Genomic DNA, 20,161 nt, shown 5'->3' on the forward strand with positions numbered 1-20,161 from the left:
GCATTCAATAAGGATAAATCCAAGCTATTTTTTTCTTCTATTCAAGGAAATGAGTCATACAATGTAGAGATTAACTTATTCTCTTCCTACATTACTAAGCTAAAGATAGGAGTATTCTAATTTCAGAATAGATAAGCTTTTCATGAATAAGCACTAATCGGTTTCGGTACTCCCAAAAATTGAGTTCTAGAAAATAATGGAACGTTTTGTATGGTACCATTAAAGTGAGCTTTTCTTTCGTCATAAATATATCATAGCAAGATATATTCTTTAAACGTACGAGCATCCGGGAGAAATAATTTAACATCACTCCCATTCATGATATTATAAATATAAGTTTAAACGTAGGGTCAATCAGTGTGCAGTGTGTAGTTCGCAACATTATACAATGCAATTTAGAGAGATGTGGATCCCTACATCTGTGAAAATTTATATAACAATTGTTATGATAGCTCATGTGGATAACATACAAGAGTACTTATTTTCTCATTACAGACCTAAAAAGTAATTCATAATTATCTCAAATACGTCTTAAAATTTTATATAATGGAGTATACTTATATTTATATGTGAGTGCGCAAGTGCGAAATCTTGGAAGTGCTTCTAAATATCAAAAGAACGCTTTTGATCAATACGACAATGGTTGACAACTCCAGTCAGTTACGATTTGTCGACTGAAAGACACGTATCAGAGAGTGTTGGGCAGGAAAGTTGAACTAAAAAATAACGAATTAATTGTATTATTATACACATTCTAAGTGAATTAAAAAATAGGTGTATGAAAGTAGAGAGGAAAATTTTTTACGTTCAAACACATTTATTAACCTTAGATTATTTGAGGTTGGTGAAACTTAAAGCAGATAAAATCAATAAAGGATAACTCAACAGTTTAAATGTTGATTAGTTAGCTAAAAAATTACGTGTGATATAATAATAAAAAAAGGTGCTTGAAAAGTAATAATTAAATTTGTAGTACAAATAGGAAAGTCCATTGTAGCCAAAGATTTACATTAAACTTTATAAATATTGAGACTCAATTAATAGACAAATAATCTATCAGCATTAGATAAAACGACAATATAAAACCCTATCCCAAATAATAAGAATACGTCAGGTGGATCCAAGTTTTGTGATCGACGAATTTACTTTTATATATTCAAAACGGCAACCTATCGTCATTTCGGTATTGTCAGAACTCCACTGCATTCCGCAAGTGCTTTTGATAATCATCAAGATTATCAATCAAGCACTTTTATAACACAATGGAAGAAAAATCATCGGCCCGCTTTTCTGAGTATCTCTTCGCCAAGATGGGTGGACAAGATGTTTCAGCTTCGCAGGGTCCCCGAAAGGTGACGGCCGATACAAGGAAATGGATGCGTGAAAACATGCTTCTTTTAGTTACTTTGTCTGGTGTTATGCTTGGTATAATTTTAGGTAAGTTATAATATCAATTTAAATATTTAAGCCGAATTTTTTTTATTCATATTTTATTGATTATCGAACTATCTTCTGATGCATTCGTGTAGAAAATTGAACTTATAGAGTATACAATAATAGTCCATCATATATAGCTTATAAAATAATCAATTTTTTTTCTAAATTAAAATATTATCTATCATGACGCAGTTTTTTTTCTACATAATCTAATAGCAAAATTTTTTGAAACCTTACAATTGAAGTAGATTACATCACCGATGCACAAAATTATGTATAAAAATAAATCTAAGCGTTTAAAGTAGATAATGTATAAGTTCAAGTTCTTTTATTAATAGAAAGACGATTCTTTGATAATAATCCGATAAAATTGAAGGCATGAAAAAGATAAAACTTGATATATAAACAAATGAAAAATTTAATATTATTCAAAAAGTAAAAATCTTATTGTATTTTTCAGGATTTGGGTTAAGATCATTAGGATTAGATGATGACACAGTTATGCTGATAAGCTACCCTGGTGAATTATTCATGCGGCTCTTAAAACTTATGATTTTACCCTTAGTCATTGCTAGTCTTATTTCTGGTAAAGTATTATTATCTGATATAACATATGAATGAAATCAGTATATGTATTAATGATTGATTTGATTTCATTAGGATCTGCCAGTTTAAATGCCAAAATGAACGGAAAAATAGCCGTTCGTACATTGGTTTATTTCATTTTTACGTCCTTATTAAATGCTATTCTTGGAGTAGCATTATCATTGTTAATTCATCCTGGAAATTATGACATGAAGGATTTAACAACAGCTTCGACTTCAACTAGGGCTGTTAATATTTTGGATAGTCTTTTAGATTTGGGAAGGTAATACTTGAATTTTTAATATAAACTTTTACTAAAGAGTCTTTTAAAACATTAAATATCCTTGTTAACTTCAATCACCGCGAAAACCGTACAAGTCGATATAAACTATCGAGAACTTTCCAGCAAACAGTTCTATAGTTTGTAGGAAGCACGTAAGAGGTTACCTCAAGAAATGTTAGACGATTCGCTGAATGTGAGAACGTCGACAAGTGATTTATTTCTATTAAAGTTCAGTCAAGATAAGTTATTTCATCAAGGTTTTGATACTTTCTTCATAAAAAAGCTATGACTCAATAGTTTGGCTTGACTTAACTTTGACGAAAACTAAATCAATGATGATGAATAACTGGAGCCAACATTACGGATAAAAAGAACATTTGCATATATAGAGGGGATTCCCAAGTTCGATTCCCAGTTGGTCATAATTATTTTAACTTCATTATCGTTTACATATTTGGCAAAAGTGCTAATAGTCCTTGAAAACTTGTAAATTAATTTATAGCCATAAGCGACAGCAAAGATATATTTACAATAATTATAAAATAAAAATTAAAAAAAAGAATTATGTTTGTGATAGTGCATAATATTATGACATAATTCAAAATAAATATCAATATTATGATAATTATTTACATTACAGAAATATGTTTCCTGAAAACCTTTTCCAAGCAGCATTTCAACAAGCTCATACTGTATATGTTCCTAAAAAATTAATGTTTCACAACGACAGCCATAAGTTAATGAAAACAGAAGATGATTTATCAGAAGAAGAGCTCATACGAGTTATTCAATATAGAAGTGGTACGAATACACTGGGAATTGTATTTTTTTGTCTGGTGTTCGGTACTTTCCTTGGTACTCTTGGTGAGAAGAAAGGTCAAGTTGTCATTGACTTTTTTAAAGCTGTGTTTGAAGTGATTATGCGAATGGTTTCTACTGTAATGTGGTATGTATACTTCTATAATTAACAACATTTTTGAATTTTTTTTAATCTTACATGAAACTCTTTATTTGTATTTTAGGATGACTCCAATTGGAATAACATCCGTGATAGCTGGAAAAATTCTGGGAGTTGATAATTTACTGTTGGTCATGTCTCAATTGGGTTGGTTCATTGTAACAGTAGTAATTGGAGTATTATTATACCAACTAATCATAATGCAACTCATTTACCTGGTGTTCGTAAAAAAAAACCCTTTTAAATTCTACGCCGGCTTGGCACAAGGAACTCTCACCGCTTTCGCCATGGCATCAACGTGAGTCGTCGACCTTCAGCTTCATTTTCATATGAAAATAGATTCTGCTCGCCTCTCAAAGCCTCATTTATATACGAATTTTCATATTTTATCATTTTTCAAATCACGATACTTTCAGTTCGCGTATTTATATTTATTTATTTATTTACGTCGTTTGACCTCAAACTATGCATTTAATTTTCTCTAATGCAATATAAAAAGCTTGAACAGAAAATAAGAAATTTATTTGATCGGAATAAAGGCACTTCTTCGAGTTCTCTAAAGAGAGGCTATGCAGGGTCGTGCAGTTCATGAATTCAATTTGAATAAAGTAGATCAGTTTTGCACAGTGTTCACAATTTTTAAGCTTATTTTTTATCTGTTGACTTAACAGAGCATTGTGAAATGCTGATCTATCAGTTTATAAGTTTTAATTCTACAGTAACTATGAACCTGTGATAATTGCATATATTCACTTAGGAGAATGCTGTCTCCTTCGAGAAAAGAAAAAAGAGAAAAAGTAAGCAAGAGAGGTATGCAGTTCCGAATGGCACTTAGGACATTGATAACCGTTTATTGACTATGTGACTTATCGATGTCAAAATTGATACAATTTGTGACATAGTCAATACATATTATTCATTACATTCATTTACTGACATAACAATTGATTAAAAAGTAACAATAGTAGAGAATGATTATGTACTACTGCATTTTATCAGTGACTCCGTGTCATTTGGAACTGATTGATGTGTGGAAGCTGAGAAACTGGTCTCTTTGTGCATGCTATGCAAACGTATCATTTTTAATTAGGTTGAATAGCAATAGAATTGATAATTACTTTATGGAAGACAAAAAATTAAGTACAATTAAGAGCAATTGGAAAATTGATATAAAATATAAATAATAAGTCAGGCAGAGACAAAAAAAGCTTCCATGCGAAAGAAGAAAATATGAAGTAACAATAACTATTTAGAATGGCGTGAAAAAGAAAATAACTTATAAAATAACCCAAATAAATGGAATATTATTGATTGATCTATACGATAAGTTGGACGTATGTTAATTATTACAGGCGTGATGATTAACTCAATGGCATTCTGATGACTGGAAAGCAGCCAGCAGCATCACTACAATTTTCCATTAATTTTATGTCATAGATAACAAAACATCGATCATTTTTCCATTTTTTTAGGAATCTTAAATTCAAGATACATTTTTTTATATTTTATCATTGAAATATCTTTCATCTATTTTCAAAGTATTTGGACATTTTTATATCTAGAAAATGAAAATTAATATTAAATATAATGAAACATTGATTAATTACCGTTATATAACAGATATATTTACAATTGAAATCTTACAGTTTTCTCAGTAATTTATTGCTAATTATCTTGGAAGCTATAATAACAATATACTGTGATGAAAATGAAATGTTCTTTGCTGTCATGAAGAGTAATAATGATCAAATTTTTATATTAGGTTTTTTCTTTTTGGTTTGATTATTATGATAGGGGAGTTATTTTAGTTATGATAAGTGTGATAACGATAAAAAATTCGAAACTTGAGTTAATTGAAAATTTTTTTGTGTGTGGATTAACTTTTTTCAGAGACTTCAATATACTATGACTGAGAGAGTTACAGGTCTTCTATATTCATATCATGATGATGTATTAGAACACGTCACATGCGGCCTTTTGCAGGTGCTTTCGATGATAGAATCAGATCATGAAAATGAGAGATAGTGTCTAGTGTTTGGTAAGTAAGATGGCCGCAAATAATGTATATTTGTCTGTTTGTTTCAGAACCAGAATCGTAAGATCTGCTATTTACTACTGTGGATCCAACATTGTTAGCACACAAAAAAATAATACTTCAGTTTTCAGTTCTTTTTGGTCATTTTAGTCATTTTCGTTAGAGTTTTATTAGAATTTAATATTTAAGAAACCCATTATTGATAATATAAGAATATTTATTATATTTTTATTTTAAACTTTTTATTTCCACCTTTTTTTTTATGAGTTGATCGTTTATTAAAGGACAAATGGAAGAGGATTCATGAATGATAATTAAATAATGTACAATAATTAAGATTTTATATTAATAAGTTAATAAGACAATAATTCGCGAGCCAGAATAACTTTAGGACGAGAACATTGGCTGGTACAACATCAGTATCTTCACAATGTATCATCATCATCATTATATAATTGAAGTCTTGGTGTTTCCTTTTAACAAAGTTTTGCACAGGGCTGCTGCACTTCCTGTTACTTTTCGACTGATGACCGATAAGCTAAAAGTTGATCCAAGAGTCACAAGATTTGTCTTACCAATTGGATGCAATATTAACATGGATGGAACTGCATTGTTCGTTGCTACTGCAAGTATTTTCATCGCCCAAATGAACGGGATCTACTTGGGTTTTGGAGAAATAGTTACCGTTATGTAAATATTAGTTTTTTTTTCTACAATATCATAAAAATGAAAATTATTAAGCTTAAGAGTCTCAAAAATCACCATTTATAAGTTTTACTGACATAAATTCACAAAAGATTACTTCAAAAACTCTAGTAATCTAAAAATAAACAAGATTAATGATTCACATTGAACTTAACTTTAGTTATATTGAAACTAGAATATTCTTTAACAATTTCAAAGTATTAAAGGCACTAAGTTCAGTGTGTATTCAAGGTAGACATCTAAGAGATGTAATTATAACCTAATTTTTAGATAATCCAATATTAACTGGCGATTTAATTATCTTAACGACGTTTCCGTCGCTGTAAGAATGTTAATTTATACCCTAAGAGAAACGAAGGTTAAGACTGAGTAGATTACCATGGCATAAAAAATGAGACCCTTGAAGCTAATAATTACGACAATAATAATTCATAGTAATTAAAACAATTAAATTTTTATCTAGATTAACATCAACCGCTGCCAGTGTATCCTCAGCATCAATCCCTAGTGCTGCATTAGTACTTCTTATTGTCGTTCTAAGTGCCATAGATGCTCCTGTCGAAGATGTATCTCTTCTCTTTGCGATCGATTGGTTTGTGTAAGTAATTCGTTCACGCTCATTTAATCCTTTTTACACTGAAAAGATTAAGCAATGTACCGAAAAATGAAAATCAATATATATTTTTAGAGACCGTGTTAGGACTACAAACAATATGTTGGGTGATTGTTATGCTGCTGCAGTGGTGGAACATTTATCTAAAAAAGAATTAATGGCATTGGATGCTGCAGCATATCAATCTGAAATGATTTTGCCAACTGGACTTGCCAATGGTTGTATTTCAGCAAATAGAGTTCCAGATCCAGATACCATTGTTGTTGAAATGCCCGAAGATACACATATACCTGGCATCGCCAAGTAAAAAAACTTGTTAGTAAGATAAAATCAATCTATAATCTATAATGCATCGAATAAAAAATTGTTACCTCAGTTGATTAATTGTGGTAACAATATCTTATAAAGATTATTATTATTAATAATAATAAATGTGTAATTTGGTTGTTTATTAGGAAAACCAGTGAGTCAAACCAATGACAAAAAAAAATGTGATAAAAGAGACTTTTCAATAATAGACACATACGTGTATATCAATGTGATTAGAATAGCCATTTTATCAATTATATTGTAATTGTAAAAACCTAACTTTATTAAAGTTATCGATAGGATCAGAATTAAGGGTAACATGGTAATCATTAAAATGATCACAATTATTTGGACAACTTTAAACTTGATGAAAAAAAAAACGTTCATAATAAACAATATCAAATACCAAAAGTATTGGGCACTTGAAATCAGAAGTAATATTGGAAATATATTCATATGTACACTTTTATACAATAGCTTCTAAAATGTTGTAAAAAAATAAAGATGCCCGATACTAATGGACAAGGCTGAATATGTATATGTATATGTATATATATATCATTTCTACGCCAAAAGACTAAATTGTTGACTGTATTATCTGTCATTGCGTTAATTTTGTAATATTTTATAGTGACTATTGAAAAAATTGTTCGCTTGAACTTGATTGATTGTCTATCGAGTTGAAAGTTTTTGAAAAATTCAGCCATTTCATGACTTAATGTAAATAACATACATTTACCAATAAAAACATAATAAACTGCATCTATAGAAGAGAGTTTTATGTTATACATAATTGAATTGGGTAAAAAAAAGCTCAAGTTTTCAGTAATTTATTAAATTTGTTTGTAGTTGAAAACAGTATTACTTTGGTATTTTTTTTTTTTTTTGTTTGAAACTCAAATCAATATTTTCTTTCAATTTTTTTTTGTTTTCCTTTTTTGTTCAGGTAAATTACTAGGGGTAATTATATTGGAAGCAGCATAAACTGTGGAAACGTAGCCTGTAGCCCTTAGTCTGTTGGGATTAATTCAAAGACTGAGAACTTTAAATGTAATATTATATACCTTTTTTTTCTTCACTTCAAAGGTAAGTTGAGTCTGATCTTCACTTGTAAAACATCTGCATAAAATTAAAATTCAAGTACGTGAGAATATTGAAATTCTTCATAGAATCTAAACCACATTTCATTATTATCATAAATGACGTTTAAAATCTAACTCATTTCTCTAAACCATGCAACACGATATAGGAAGTATATCCGAACATGTTAGCTATAATGATGCTCCCACTATCACAAACGCCAACCTACAGAGCATAATGATACATAACGGCTACAAGCGATTGAGGAAATACACGTTCTCATATACCTGAGAGATAGTTTTTTTGCTCACAAAAGTATAGAAATTAAGAAAAATTGCTGCTTCCAAATATAAGAATCACAAACTCACAGAAATTAGTGAGAAACTTAAGGACTTCTGAAAAATTGTCAATTTGAGTTAATCCCAGAGATTTAAGTGGTGAATAGGGTAGATATCTTTTTTAAAATATGGAATCATTTTTTACAGATTTAGATTGATATCAATAATAGCTTTCCATTTTTGAACATATTGTTGACCGTGATTCAGAAGATTAATCATCAGCTTTTCAACGAAAGTATTAAATACAAGTATGCAATAATTCAAAGTGATTGGTTTACTCCAATAAAATTCAAATGACTCATCAGAATGTAATTTTAGATATTATTCATCTCAAAGCACTCGAGAATCTATAGCTGATTGTATCACCCACTGGAAGAATGAAAAAAGCTCTAATAGTGAAAGCATTCATACATTAAGGTAAATCCTAGCTTCGATTTCCGGTTATGAACGTATAATTTAATGTCAATTTTTGACATATGCCGAATGTTTTATATGAAAAAACCATAAAAATTTTGTACTGAAGAGAAAAATAAAAAGTCGGTTAACTATTCTGGATTACAAATTTAATTAAACTTGGTCCCCAACTCAATTTACTCATAAATAATTTGATTCGGTTTGATTCGATTAATTTTTAAGTAAATGAAGATAATAATCTTAAGTAGGAGGAGATGAGAATAAAAAAGAAATAAAAGGTTCGATAAATAACTATTAATAAACAAGACATTATTTCTTAAAATAAATATAAAAAATCGAGATTCTTCAGTATCAAGTATCTTATCAAAATGATGAAGTTCACGGCATATATCTGTTTTATAAAAGAGCATTTTTTTCGTAAAAATTGTTCTGTACGAAAAATCATAAAATTAGGGTATCAGTTTTTAAAGTGAGATGGTACTATGAATAGAAGGAAATAAAAAATTAAAAAAGGATTAACATGTAAAATGAAAGTAGTTCAACTATGCTATATACATTTTTATGGAATAGGTTTTAAAAAAAAATTCACATTCTAATAATAAAAAAAGATAATGAATTTTATGAAGCACAAAAGTGAAAATGAGCATTAACTTCTGTGAAAATAAATTAATTCAAATGAATTTAAGTATTTTAAAAGTACTGGAGAACGATAAATTTTTAAGCATTCGTACTTCTAAGTACAGTAATAGAAATCAGTCGATTTTTCCACATGTTGCACTTATCTCAAACAGCGCAAGTCCATAGGGATGAAACCTGGACTGTGCAAACTACATTTTCTTCTCTTTACCTTTAGTTACGCGAATGCTCTTATACAATCAACAAGCTTTATTTATTAGAATATTTTTAGCTCGTCACAAACGATTATAACTATTTCCTATTAAAATATAAAAATAGACCTAAATCACAGTGTATTAATCAATCAACATACGCTGCACAATGAATAGTAGTATTTTCATATGAATATTACAGACTAAAATTGGATTTCTTAAAAAAAAATTAACTAAATTGAGACTTCTTGATTAAGGTATCTGTAAATCATAATTATATTTATATTTTTAAAATTAAAAAAAACAAAATTTCTATTAATTGTTTCCAATATTTAATCTTTTATTCTTTTAAATTAAACATTAACCATGAAAAAATAATAATAAATATCCAATTTAGAGATGGAATTGAATTTATTCAAGTAATTGAGCATCATAAACTTCAACGAAATACAATTATGAAACGTTGATTGAAAAATCTTATGATTTTTTTTGATTAATTTGTTTAACTAGTATTCTTTGTTACCATTCTTGTATGTAACACTTGTTATCAATTCTAATTATCTGTTGTGTATACACACATGTATAGATGATATTTTTCAACAGTTAGTTGATACAACAAAAAAAAATGGTATGAATGTTTTGTGAAGAAAATTGATCAATTAAAAAAAATGATGAAAATGTCAAAGCCTTGAGTTTCAATCTTCTAACTGTGACTAAAGTGAAAGTGTTTGTGAATTTGTTGGATGAGCAATTATCCTTCTGAGTTTAATATAATTCAAGGGTGTTGTTATGGTGTAAATAACATTTTTCTTATGATATAAATTTTGATAGAAGTTCTGAACTCCAAAAGATAAGTTATTCAATCGTGCTGCTGTATAGATGTCTGAGTTAGTTACGTGATTATATGGGATTACCTACATCTACCAAGTATTATAAGAAATCTGTTTTACTCAGCTAATTACATTGATTTTTCTCTTAAATTCTTCTCCCATATATTTATAATATTGTTAACCTATTTTTTGGTATGCCCAATATTACATTTGATGAATAATTAAAGGAGATAAGCTTTTTTCTTTTTTAAATTGGCTCCGTTCTACCTTCCGTATAGGAAGAATGAATAGTTTTAATGAGTTTTAAACTATTTATTTTATCATCAATACTCACAATTCATTTGATGAGAGAAAAAATGAAAAAAGTTTAATGATCTCACTCAAAAACTTCTGTAAATTGTAATCCTCAATCAAGCTTACTGAGATTATTCCTTAAATCACATTTAAAAATATTTTTCAAAATCTTTTATATATTCATGCTAATATTTTATTCAACGATAATATAAAATACCCGATATCTTCAAGAATGGAAAAAAATTATGTTTTTTCTACACCATTTTTAAAGTGGTGATCAACATTTTTAACGTCTTTAAATACCCAAGAAATATCTTTCTACTCGAACTCGGAGAAAAATGGTTTCCAATTGGGACTTGAACCCAATACCTTCCCCTGAGGCCAAAGTTGCTCTCAGCCCTAAGTTAAAAGAAGCTGAAGTCAATGTTAACAAGTTTTTTTATGTTATCTAGAACATGGAATAAAATTCTTTCTCACATATAGTGATGTTTTATATTTCATTAGACAAATCATATAATATAATGCAAAGTGCACGTGATGATATCAGTAATATAAGAGGATAATTAGGTAAGTTGATATATATTATAATATAATATTCAATGATACGTAGGAATAATATTGAATTCCATTGTAGCCTATATCATACGAACATTTAAACATAACTATGGATTGGATTCAAACGAAATAGCTATTGAAAAAGCTTAAGGGGAATGAAAGCTTCCAATATTAGCAATGTATATCAAAAAGAATATGTTGGTGGTAGAACAAAAAAAATATTGTAAATATGAAAATTTTAACACACTATCAACGTCACATAAACGTCTGAATATCAATCAAATTTATGTGGCTCCCAAGCCACAAATCCGGATATTGGAGTATAAAAGCATATTTATCAGCAATAACAGAAAATTATATTTTATGACGATATTTAAAAATGTATCAATGGTATTTACAATTGACAATTCATTACACTTAATTGATTACAAAGTATAATGAATTGTTTGAATCTTTAAAGAGATTTGAATAATTTCTGATTAATTTTATTCTATTCAAAGTAAACTTAACTAACAAACACATTTATTAGCATGAATTTCAGCTCCCGTTGAAAATAAACGTATGCATATGAGAGGATTAAACGTATTTTTAGATAAAAAGCCAAATTTAAAACGAAGAAGGTTAATTATTGATTTCAAAGAGGCATTTATGCTTCCCTTTTTTAAAGAATATTATTAATACTGTTAAACAAGGCTAGTACTTTATGTACCAGGAGTTTATTTATCAACATGTTCAATCTAATGGAGTTCAAACAAAACATAGAACAGGGGTCGATTTTACGTTTGTACCAGTAACTCGTGTAATTGAAGCTTTTGAAATGGTATAAAATAAAAAAATATCATTGAAAGTGAACAAAGATGAACGTTGATGAATGGATTACTTTGAAATGACATGAATTGCTCTACGTGAGTACAAAAAGTGTCATTATATATTGAAAATTGTCATAAAAATAGGGAATTACATCAATGCTATTGCGAATGATTTGTCATGTATTGATTATGCTTTATGAAACAAATACAAAATATCAAATATTTCAAATGCTGGTTTTCATTTATGAAGTCTTTGTGGATTTACAATTCCCCGAAGTCTAATGTCTGAAAAGAATGGTTGCAATCAAGCGCAAAGGCCCTAAGACGGGTTTTACCCGCAAAAGCTAATAAGAGGCCTCTGATTCATTCGCGGAAATGCCGGCACTGGTTGAAATCGGGGTCTTCATTAGTGCGTAAGTGTATAGTGGAGATTGTCGTGTCGGCAAGGCATTGTAAACTTTCAGGGGGGTTACTCTTTTGAAACATTGAAAGGGCTTTGACATTTACTTGAACAAATTAAAAAAGAAGAATATACTTTTTTGTTGTTTAATTGTAAATATTCATATTTTTTTTATAAAGATGTTCTATGCATCTGAAGATAATATTTAAATTTAAGTAAGAAGCAGTATTACTGACCATATTAAAGCTAATCTCTTTCCTGTAAACTTCTTGAAGAATTTCCAATTTAAATTTAAAAGTATTCATAAAATTGTATGAAGTCTATATCTCCCTGTAAAGGGGTATTTTTTCAGAATCAGAGTACAAATGCCTGCTCGAAAAGGTTTACTTGCACCTCAAAATACTTTCCTTGATACTATTGCTACACGTTTCGATGGAACTCGTAAGTATTATAACACTTTTATTAAACGAATCAGTTTCATATTGAACTCAATATCAAAGTTTGATTTAAAAAAATGATAAAAAATGTTTGAAAAAATTCCAGACAGTAATTTCGTGCTGGGTAATGCTCAAGTATCAACAGTTTATCCAATCGTTTACTGTTCTGATGGATTCTGTGAACTGACTGGATTCCAGCGCGCACAAATCATGCAGAAAAGTTGTGCTTGTAAATTTTTATATGGACCGGAAACTGCTGAAGAAGACAAGGCTCTTATATCGAAAAGCCTGGAAAGTAAAACTGAATTAAAACTGAAAGTTATACTTTATAAAAAATGCGGTAAGTTGTTAATCTCAGAATATCATTAAAAATAAGTGTCGATAATTGAACGTAAAACATCTGTTATGATGGAACATCACGAACTGAATATTATTTCCAGGTACTCCTTTTAATTGCTTATTAGATATCGTTCCAATAAAAAATGAAAAAGGCGATGTTGTATTATTTCTTGCATCCCACAAGGAAATATCACAGACTAAATTTTTTCCAATGTTTGAAATTCCAGGAAATGGTGAGTAAATAAATCTAATTAAAACATTTGTAATTTATTTATCTAGTACACTAATTTATATTACTGAGAGCAGTTAAATGTTGCCTTCTATTTAAATCCAATTATTTAGAAACTATTCACTAAGTCAAGAGTCAAAGTCCGAATTACAAGAGTATTAATTCATGATCTTGCCATTATTCTTCTTTGAATTGTTTGTTTGAGTTGAGATTGATGCATATCCTGGCTTAGTACTACACTTTAGTTTACCAGGATGTAGTTTAATAACCGGTTTGAACCGAGATCTATGATTATGTGGGTGCCGAAAAGGACTTTGGCGGTAGCTATAAGTGCACCGACACTATTATATACAATAAAGTATTCGATCAAATCTACCGGGCTTAAAAGATCTTCCCTTTGTACCCATTTTTGTACAATGACTGATCCTTTTATTGTATTGAAATGATTTCTTTCAGATGCTGAAAACAACATTGATCCTGAAGCTTCATCACATGATTATGGTGGAAGACGAAGGAGTCGTGGTATATTATATACTCTTTCTGGTCATTACAATCAAGATGGAAACCATAGACTCCTCAATAAAGTACGTATATATTTTATAACAGCAATTATCAGATAATTGATTAACGAATGTCACAATAAATGAAATTTTTTCCAGCCACTTTTTCATGCTTCAACCACACCTTTACCAGAATATAAAACAACCACAGCTGAAAAATCAACCTTCACTCTAAGTCATTATGGTGGATTTAAATCTTGCTGGGATTGGTTAACGCTTGTCGCTACATTTTATGTGGCAATAATTGTTCCATATAATGCAAGCTTCATAAGCAGTGATCGACCTACAATGATTAGTGATGTTGTTGTTGAAGCACTATTTATGTTTGGTAAGTTCTATGAAAATTTGATCAATATAACAAGCTTACTGTATAAATTGAAAATTTTTCTGACGATTATTCAAGATTTTTTATGATATTAATTGTTATTGAATCATTCTTCTAAAGTAGAGCATGAGTAACGTTTGCCTTTGCAGTAGATATGTGCCAATCATGATCAGACAATCGAGTATTCAGAGATAGGTGTATCAGATGTTTTTGCAATATCTACTTCTTTATATATGGGTCAAAGTTATATTTTCTTTGGTATATTAATACACCAATATGATTTTTCTCAGTTTTTCTTCCTCAAATCCTACATCTCCCTTAGATGTAAGTTTATAATTCATTATTTATATTTTATTTTTTAGTCAAAGCTTAATATACAATTATGGATGTTTTGTAAATGATTTTTAGCATTTTACGAGACATTAAAAATCCATTTGTTATATTGTTTTCAGACATAGTATTGAATTTTCGAACGACCTATGTCAGCAGAAAAGGAAAACTGGTAATTAATGGTCGTAAAATAGCCACAAATTATCTTAGAAGCTGGTTTCTTATCGATCTTCTTGCAGCTTTACCATTTGATTTATTGTATGCTTTTGATGTTTACAGTGGAGAGGTCAGTGACTTAAATTTCATTGTTATTTACATAAAGTATTGCCAAATTTTTAGAACATCATGCTAATGAATATTTGACAGTGCAATAAATTGTTGTGAAACTTTATACTTTCAGGAATCCGGACATAGTCACATCCATCTAGTAAAACTTACTCGTTTGCTGCGGTTAGCTCGAATACTCCAAAGGATGGATCGGTATTCGCAATATAGTGCTTTAATTCTTACATTACTGATGTTATCGTTTACGATAGTGGCACATTGGCTTGCGTGCATTTGGTACGTAATTGCTGATAAAGAGAGACTCCATAATAACAAAGAGTGGAATCTAAGTAAGTGAACCCTACTACATGTAACGAAAAAATTATCATGAAGTTCAATAAACTTCATGAAAAATAAAGTTCATGGCGTGTTTTGTGACAAACAGGTTGGATGCATACCCTTGCTGAACGATTAAAAATTCCAGTTCAAAATATCACACATACTGAAAGCTACGTTACAGCTCTTTATTTCACTTGCAGCAGTCTCACGTCTGTTGGTTTTGGAAATGTTTCAGCAAATACCACATATGAAAAAGTATTTTCAATTTGTACCATGTTGATAGGAGGTTAGTACCCAACATTTGCAATTTTATAGCTACAAATTACGGCAAAGTAATAATATTGATTACTGTGTTTTATGTTCAGCCTTAATGCATGCCTTAGTTTTTGGCAACGTGACAGCAATCATTCAAAGAATATATTCTCGACGATCTCTTTATCACACGAAATTGCGTGACTTGAAAGACTTCATGACATTGCATCAAATACCTGATCAACTGAAACAAAGAATGCAAGATTATTTTCAAACCACATGGTCTCTGAATCACGGAATTGATATACACGAAGTACATTTCATTTTCTAAGTAATTTTATTTAATTTTTTAATCTTTATTATTATTATCGTTTTAATAGACGCTTAGAGAGTTTCCGGAAGAACTGAGGGGTGATGTATCGATGCATCTTCATCGTGAAATTCTAAGTTTACCAATATTTGCCACTGCATCGCAAGGATGTTTAAAATTGATATCTCATAATATTCGTAGTAATTTTTATGCACCAGAAGAATATCTTGTAAGGAAAGGTGATGCTCTATCTTACATATATTACCTATGCAATGGGTCTATGGAGGTTGAACAAAATGAAATGGTTGTAGCAATATTAGGTAAGTTTGTTTATATTATGATTTTTAGAGAATAAACGCAATTTATGTTAATATTCATTTGACTCTAGGGAAAGGAGATCTTGTTGGCTGTGATATAAATGTGTATTTACAAAATTGCAATAATGGCGGGGGCAATTTATTAGGAAGCGCTGGAGATATTATTGTTAGATCGAGTTGTGATGTTAAAGCATTAACTTATTGTTATCTCAAGTGTATTAATATACAAGGTCTTATTGACGTGCTTCGATTATACCCTGAATACCAACAACAATTCTCACAAGATATTGTTCACGACCTTACCTATAATCTACGCGAAGGATATGAAGCTGAAGTACGTTTTTTTTCTTTTTTTTTATCAATCTTAATATCATAGTAAAAATAATTCTACAATTTTTTTTGCACTAAAGTAATATATACACAATCTAGTGCATAAATAATTTGCTAAAATAAAATAGTAGAGTTATTTTTGTAGAATTTTTTATGTTACGGCATTTTTGATTTTTTTTTCTAGCACGAATCGGATATGAATGGTATTCAGTCATTAACACTACCATCTATTAGTGAAGATGATGAGAATATTCCTGAAGAGAGCGAGGTGTCTCCTTTATCTCCTTCTAATAGATCACCTTCTTATGTAACAAGTCCAGGACACCCTAAACTTCGGTAAGTATTCATTAGAAATTTCGTTGTGTTGATGATGTTATCATTAGTAGTAGTGATTGCCAAAAAGTAATGTTATTATGTATGAATGATATATCTAACACTTTTTAAATTGCATAACTTTAATGATTTCGAATATGCAAAAATCACACTTCAATTATACTGTTTGATTTACATGTATCTTTAAAATTTTTCTACTTGTTTACCTGTGACTATTTAACACTACTTGTTTGCTGATTGAAACTACACTAAATTTACGTCTTAATCACATTAACAATTATTTTTAAAAATTATTACCTCAACATACTTTTCAGCTAAGAGTAATTTAATTCACACGAGAGATGTAAATTTGAAAAAAAAAATATCTTATGTCTTTAAAACAAAAAATAAAACTGAAGAAATGCTAAGAAAAATTAAGGGGAATATTTTAAATCAGTTAAAGAAGCAGAAGATTTTTAGCTTTGAAAATTAAAAAAAAAAAATGTTCTAACAATTTTAAAATTCTTGAAAAACATTTCAAAATGTCCACTCATTTCACTGAAATATCTGAACTGTATTTTGATATTTTTTACCAATTAAATACAAACGTTTTAGATGCAGTGTCCAAGGGCATATCTTCTTTAAGGAACACAATGGTATTTATTGTTTATTATTAGCAGTAATTGATATGTACTCAAATTTAGCCTTTCTGCCATTAACTCTAAATAATAACATTTGTAGTATTAGTAATACGATTGTTCCCTTCTCTTATATAAATATGGATTATATCTGGGGTAGTCCGCAATAATCCAAGCAAGTTTTAAAAAACTGGTCCTTAGCTAAGTTTTAGATTTTTTTCAGAGCAAACAATTTCCTCATTCCTGTTTGCAGCTGTCAACAAATTGATAATGATCTCTTGAAGAAAAGCTAGGGTACTATGATGCTAATTTGCTAATTTATCTTATTTGCTAATAATAACTTTTGTTCTGGCGTTCTTTTTAAAAGTCTGAAAGTTTTTCATTAGTTCCTGTAAATCTAACTTTAACTTAAAATCATTATGCATGAGCTTCACGATCGCAGCACTTTATACTATGTATTGAAAAAAAAAAAAAATAGTTATGTCATTTTTTAGGTCATAAATTTAATAAAAGATCGATTAGTCGTGGAATTTTATGCATGATTGCATTTTCTTTGAACTACCCTCAGCTCAGAAATCTTTCTTGCAGTATTTCCATCTTAAACTAAAGTGGATTCAATTTATAGAGAAGCTTAAAGAAGAAGTTCAGGATTTGATGTTTGCAATGGTAAAATTTAGCAAGCTTTTATTTCTTTAGTGCATGATACACATATTATTCGTGACTTAATGGTAGTAGACTCTGATATCAAAACAGGTTGTATTTTTTTATTGCAAGATAATTAGTAAGTACATAGATGTTTAATATGTGTACTCTATATTGATACATCGTATAAAATAAATTAAATTTAATCTCATATTTGTAAATATATAAAACCGTTCATTGTATTGAATTTTTTGTTAAAATAAAAATTTTTTTCTGCCTTTTCAGTGATAGAACTGGTAAAGGAGTATCAAAAAATAAGGTCAAGATAGTAGCTAATGAACTAGTTGAGTGTGAATCCGAAACCAAAGAAAAAGTTCAAACATCTGGAGTTTTGACGACGCATGAAGATATAGTCAATTTAATTGAAGAGGTAAATGTCTAATGTATCATAGTAAATAACTATATTACTGAATTTAATTCAATTATTATATTATATATTATATGAATTTCAGCTGAAAAATACTATCAAGACTTTACAAATGTTGATGCATTCACCTCATCGTAATTCAAGCTTGCCCATGTTGATAGACTATAATGGATCCAAAAATCGGTTTCTGGTTAAAAGTCTATCTTATCTACCTAGTCGATTACCTTGGAATAAGTCAATACGATATCATAATGCCAGTACACAAACAGAGTTGCCGTTAGATTTTGGAGAACTTTGGATACGAAACAATGCTCATCGAGTATTAAACATTCTGGGAATAAATAATACAGATATTTTTTTTAATCGACAGCACATGTCACATAGAGCATCACCATCTTCTCTATCATCTGTACCATATGAACTACTTTCACATATTGGTGCTACGCCTCCACGGTCACCAAAAGGTGAATTATTTAATTTATTTTATGTTGCCTATCATCTGCTCAAATAATTAAGTTTATCTAGTGGAAACTGTAAAATATTAATTTTTTTTTTTTATGATATATAGGAAGCTTTGAATTAAGTAATCATCAGAGGAGTTCAAAATCATCAGAAAAACAAAGGCTATTTCAAGCTGCCTGGAGTAACAATATTCTCCCTCACAGTTTTAGTGCTAGTGATGCAGAAATTACTGACTGCTCAGTTTTAAATGAAATACAGTGTCTCCGAAAGTCTCATTCTCTCAAATATGATACTTTCAACAGCTGAATAAAACACATAATCGTTCAAAAAGACACAGATTTGATGATATATATATATATATGTTATAACATTCTGCTCTATCATGATTTCTTTTTCATACTGACTTCTTAAAATCTTTTCACTGAACTCGGTTACACTGAATCTAAAAAAATGTTCAAAATTATACGTGATATAGTTAAAAGATGTAGAAAATTTACTGAAAGTAAATTAAAAACATTATTTTAAAGTAATAATTGTTTATTCTTAATAAAATTTGTGTTCAATTTTTCAAATTGAATGGTCAATACATATTTTCTTGTGTGACTATTTTATAAAATTATAAGTGGATATTTTCATAATGTCGTATTACAAAGATGAAGATAAAAAGTTTTTTTGTATTAAAAACTTACTGTATTTATATTGTTTTTAAAATTTTTTTTTAACATTTTGCTTAATTTCTGATCAGAAGCAGATGAAATACTAATTAATCATTGAATGGCTTTTTAAACAGCTTAAGAAGATCCAAAGAACTAGACATATTAAAACTACAAAGGACGAAATAAACCAAAGTCTTCAATAGTACTTTATCACAGAATATAATTCCTCAACAAGTCTACGTAGAGAAGAAAGTAATTGATGGTTATTTACGATGCACAATTGAAGGAAAATAAATAAAATAAAAAATAACAGACTGAAAATCTTGAAAGCCACATCAAGGTTTCAACGCCATTTTCTTAAGTGAGTATTACAGTCAATTCTATTTGTAATTCTGTTAGAATTTATCGAATTAATGTAGGATAAACTTGCAAATTATTATAAAAACAATTTCAATGAAATATTTTATTAGAATTTCAATGAGCTATCCGAAAGTCAGGAAGATATCTTGAAGTCTTTTAC

General features: G+C 29.2%; 2 protein-coding genes across 2 annotated transcripts; both read left to right on the plus strand.

Annotated features, from left to right (window-relative positions):
• Window positions 1-151: 151 nt before the first annotated feature.
• Eaat2 (Excitatory amino acid transporter 2) lies at window positions 152-7,680 on the plus strand. The gene is made up of 9 exons (XM_035089853.1): window positions 152-1,437; window positions 1,898-2,023; window positions 2,098-2,305; window positions 2,946-3,251; window positions 3,328-3,561; window positions 5,794-5,988; window positions 6,467-6,601; window positions 6,692-6,931; window positions 7,072-7,680. Exons 1-8 carry the CDS (start codon window positions 1,263-1,265, stop codon window positions 6,921-6,923), a joined length of 1,611 nt encoding a protein of 536 aa, XP_034945744.1. The 5' UTR covers window positions 152-1,262; the 3' UTR covers window positions 6,924-6,931; window positions 7,072-7,680.
• Window positions 7,681-9,571: 1,891 nt separating this feature from the next.
• On the plus strand, window positions 9,572-19,401 carry Elk (Eag-like K[+] channel). The gene is made up of 16 exons (XM_035089797.1): window positions 9,572-9,841; window positions 12,811-12,913; window positions 13,016-13,249; window positions 13,350-13,481; window positions 13,934-14,061; window positions 14,137-14,365; window positions 14,815-14,978; window positions 15,093-15,306; window positions 15,402-15,581; window positions 15,661-15,860; window positions 15,928-16,177; window positions 16,246-16,508; window positions 16,689-16,840; window positions 18,382-18,526; window positions 18,609-18,987; window positions 19,092-19,401. The coding sequence occupies exons 2-16, from the start codon at window positions 12,838-12,840 to the stop codon at window positions 19,289-19,291; spliced, it is 2,946 nt and encodes a 981-aa protein (XP_034945688.1). The 5' UTR covers window positions 9,572-9,841; window positions 12,811-12,837; the 3' UTR covers window positions 19,292-19,401.
• Window positions 19,402-20,161: the final 760 nt, after the last annotated feature.

The sequence above is a fragment of the Chelonus insularis genome, unplaced genomic scaffold (genome assembly GCF_013357705.1).
Source record: "Chelonus insularis isolate UGA/USDA-ARS -01 unplaced genomic scaffold, ASM1335770v1 contig_70_pilon, whole genome shotgun sequence".
Classification (NCBI taxonomy): Eukaryota; Metazoa; Arthropoda; class Insecta; order Hymenoptera; family Braconidae; genus Chelonus; species Chelonus insularis.

Bases quoted from the DNA above. Each gene is read 5' to 3' on its own strand.
- Elk (XM_035089797.1), top strand. From the start codon at position 12,838: ATGCCTGCTCGAAAAGGTTTACTTGCACCTCAAAATACTTTCCTTGAT. The intron at 12,914-13,015 runs GTAAGTATTATA...AAAAAATTCCAG, and splicing joins TACACGTTTCGATGGAACTC to ACAGTAATTTCGTGCTGGGT. The intron at 13,250-13,349 runs GTAAGTTGTTAA...TATTATTTCCAG, and splicing joins TATACTTTATAAAAAATGCG to GTACTCCTTTTAATTGCTTA.
- Eaat2 (XM_035089853.1), top strand. From the start codon at position 1,263: ATGGAAGAAAAATCATCGGCCCGCTTTTCTGAGTATCTCTTCGCCAAG. The intron at 2,024-2,097 runs GTAAAGTATTAT...TGATTTCATTAG, and splicing joins CATTGCTAGTCTTATTTCTG to GATCTGCCAGTTTAAATGCC. The intron at 3,562-5,793 runs GTGAGTCGTCGA...AGTTTTGCACAG, and splicing joins GCTTTCGCCATGGCATCAAC to GGCTGCTGCACTTCCTGTTA.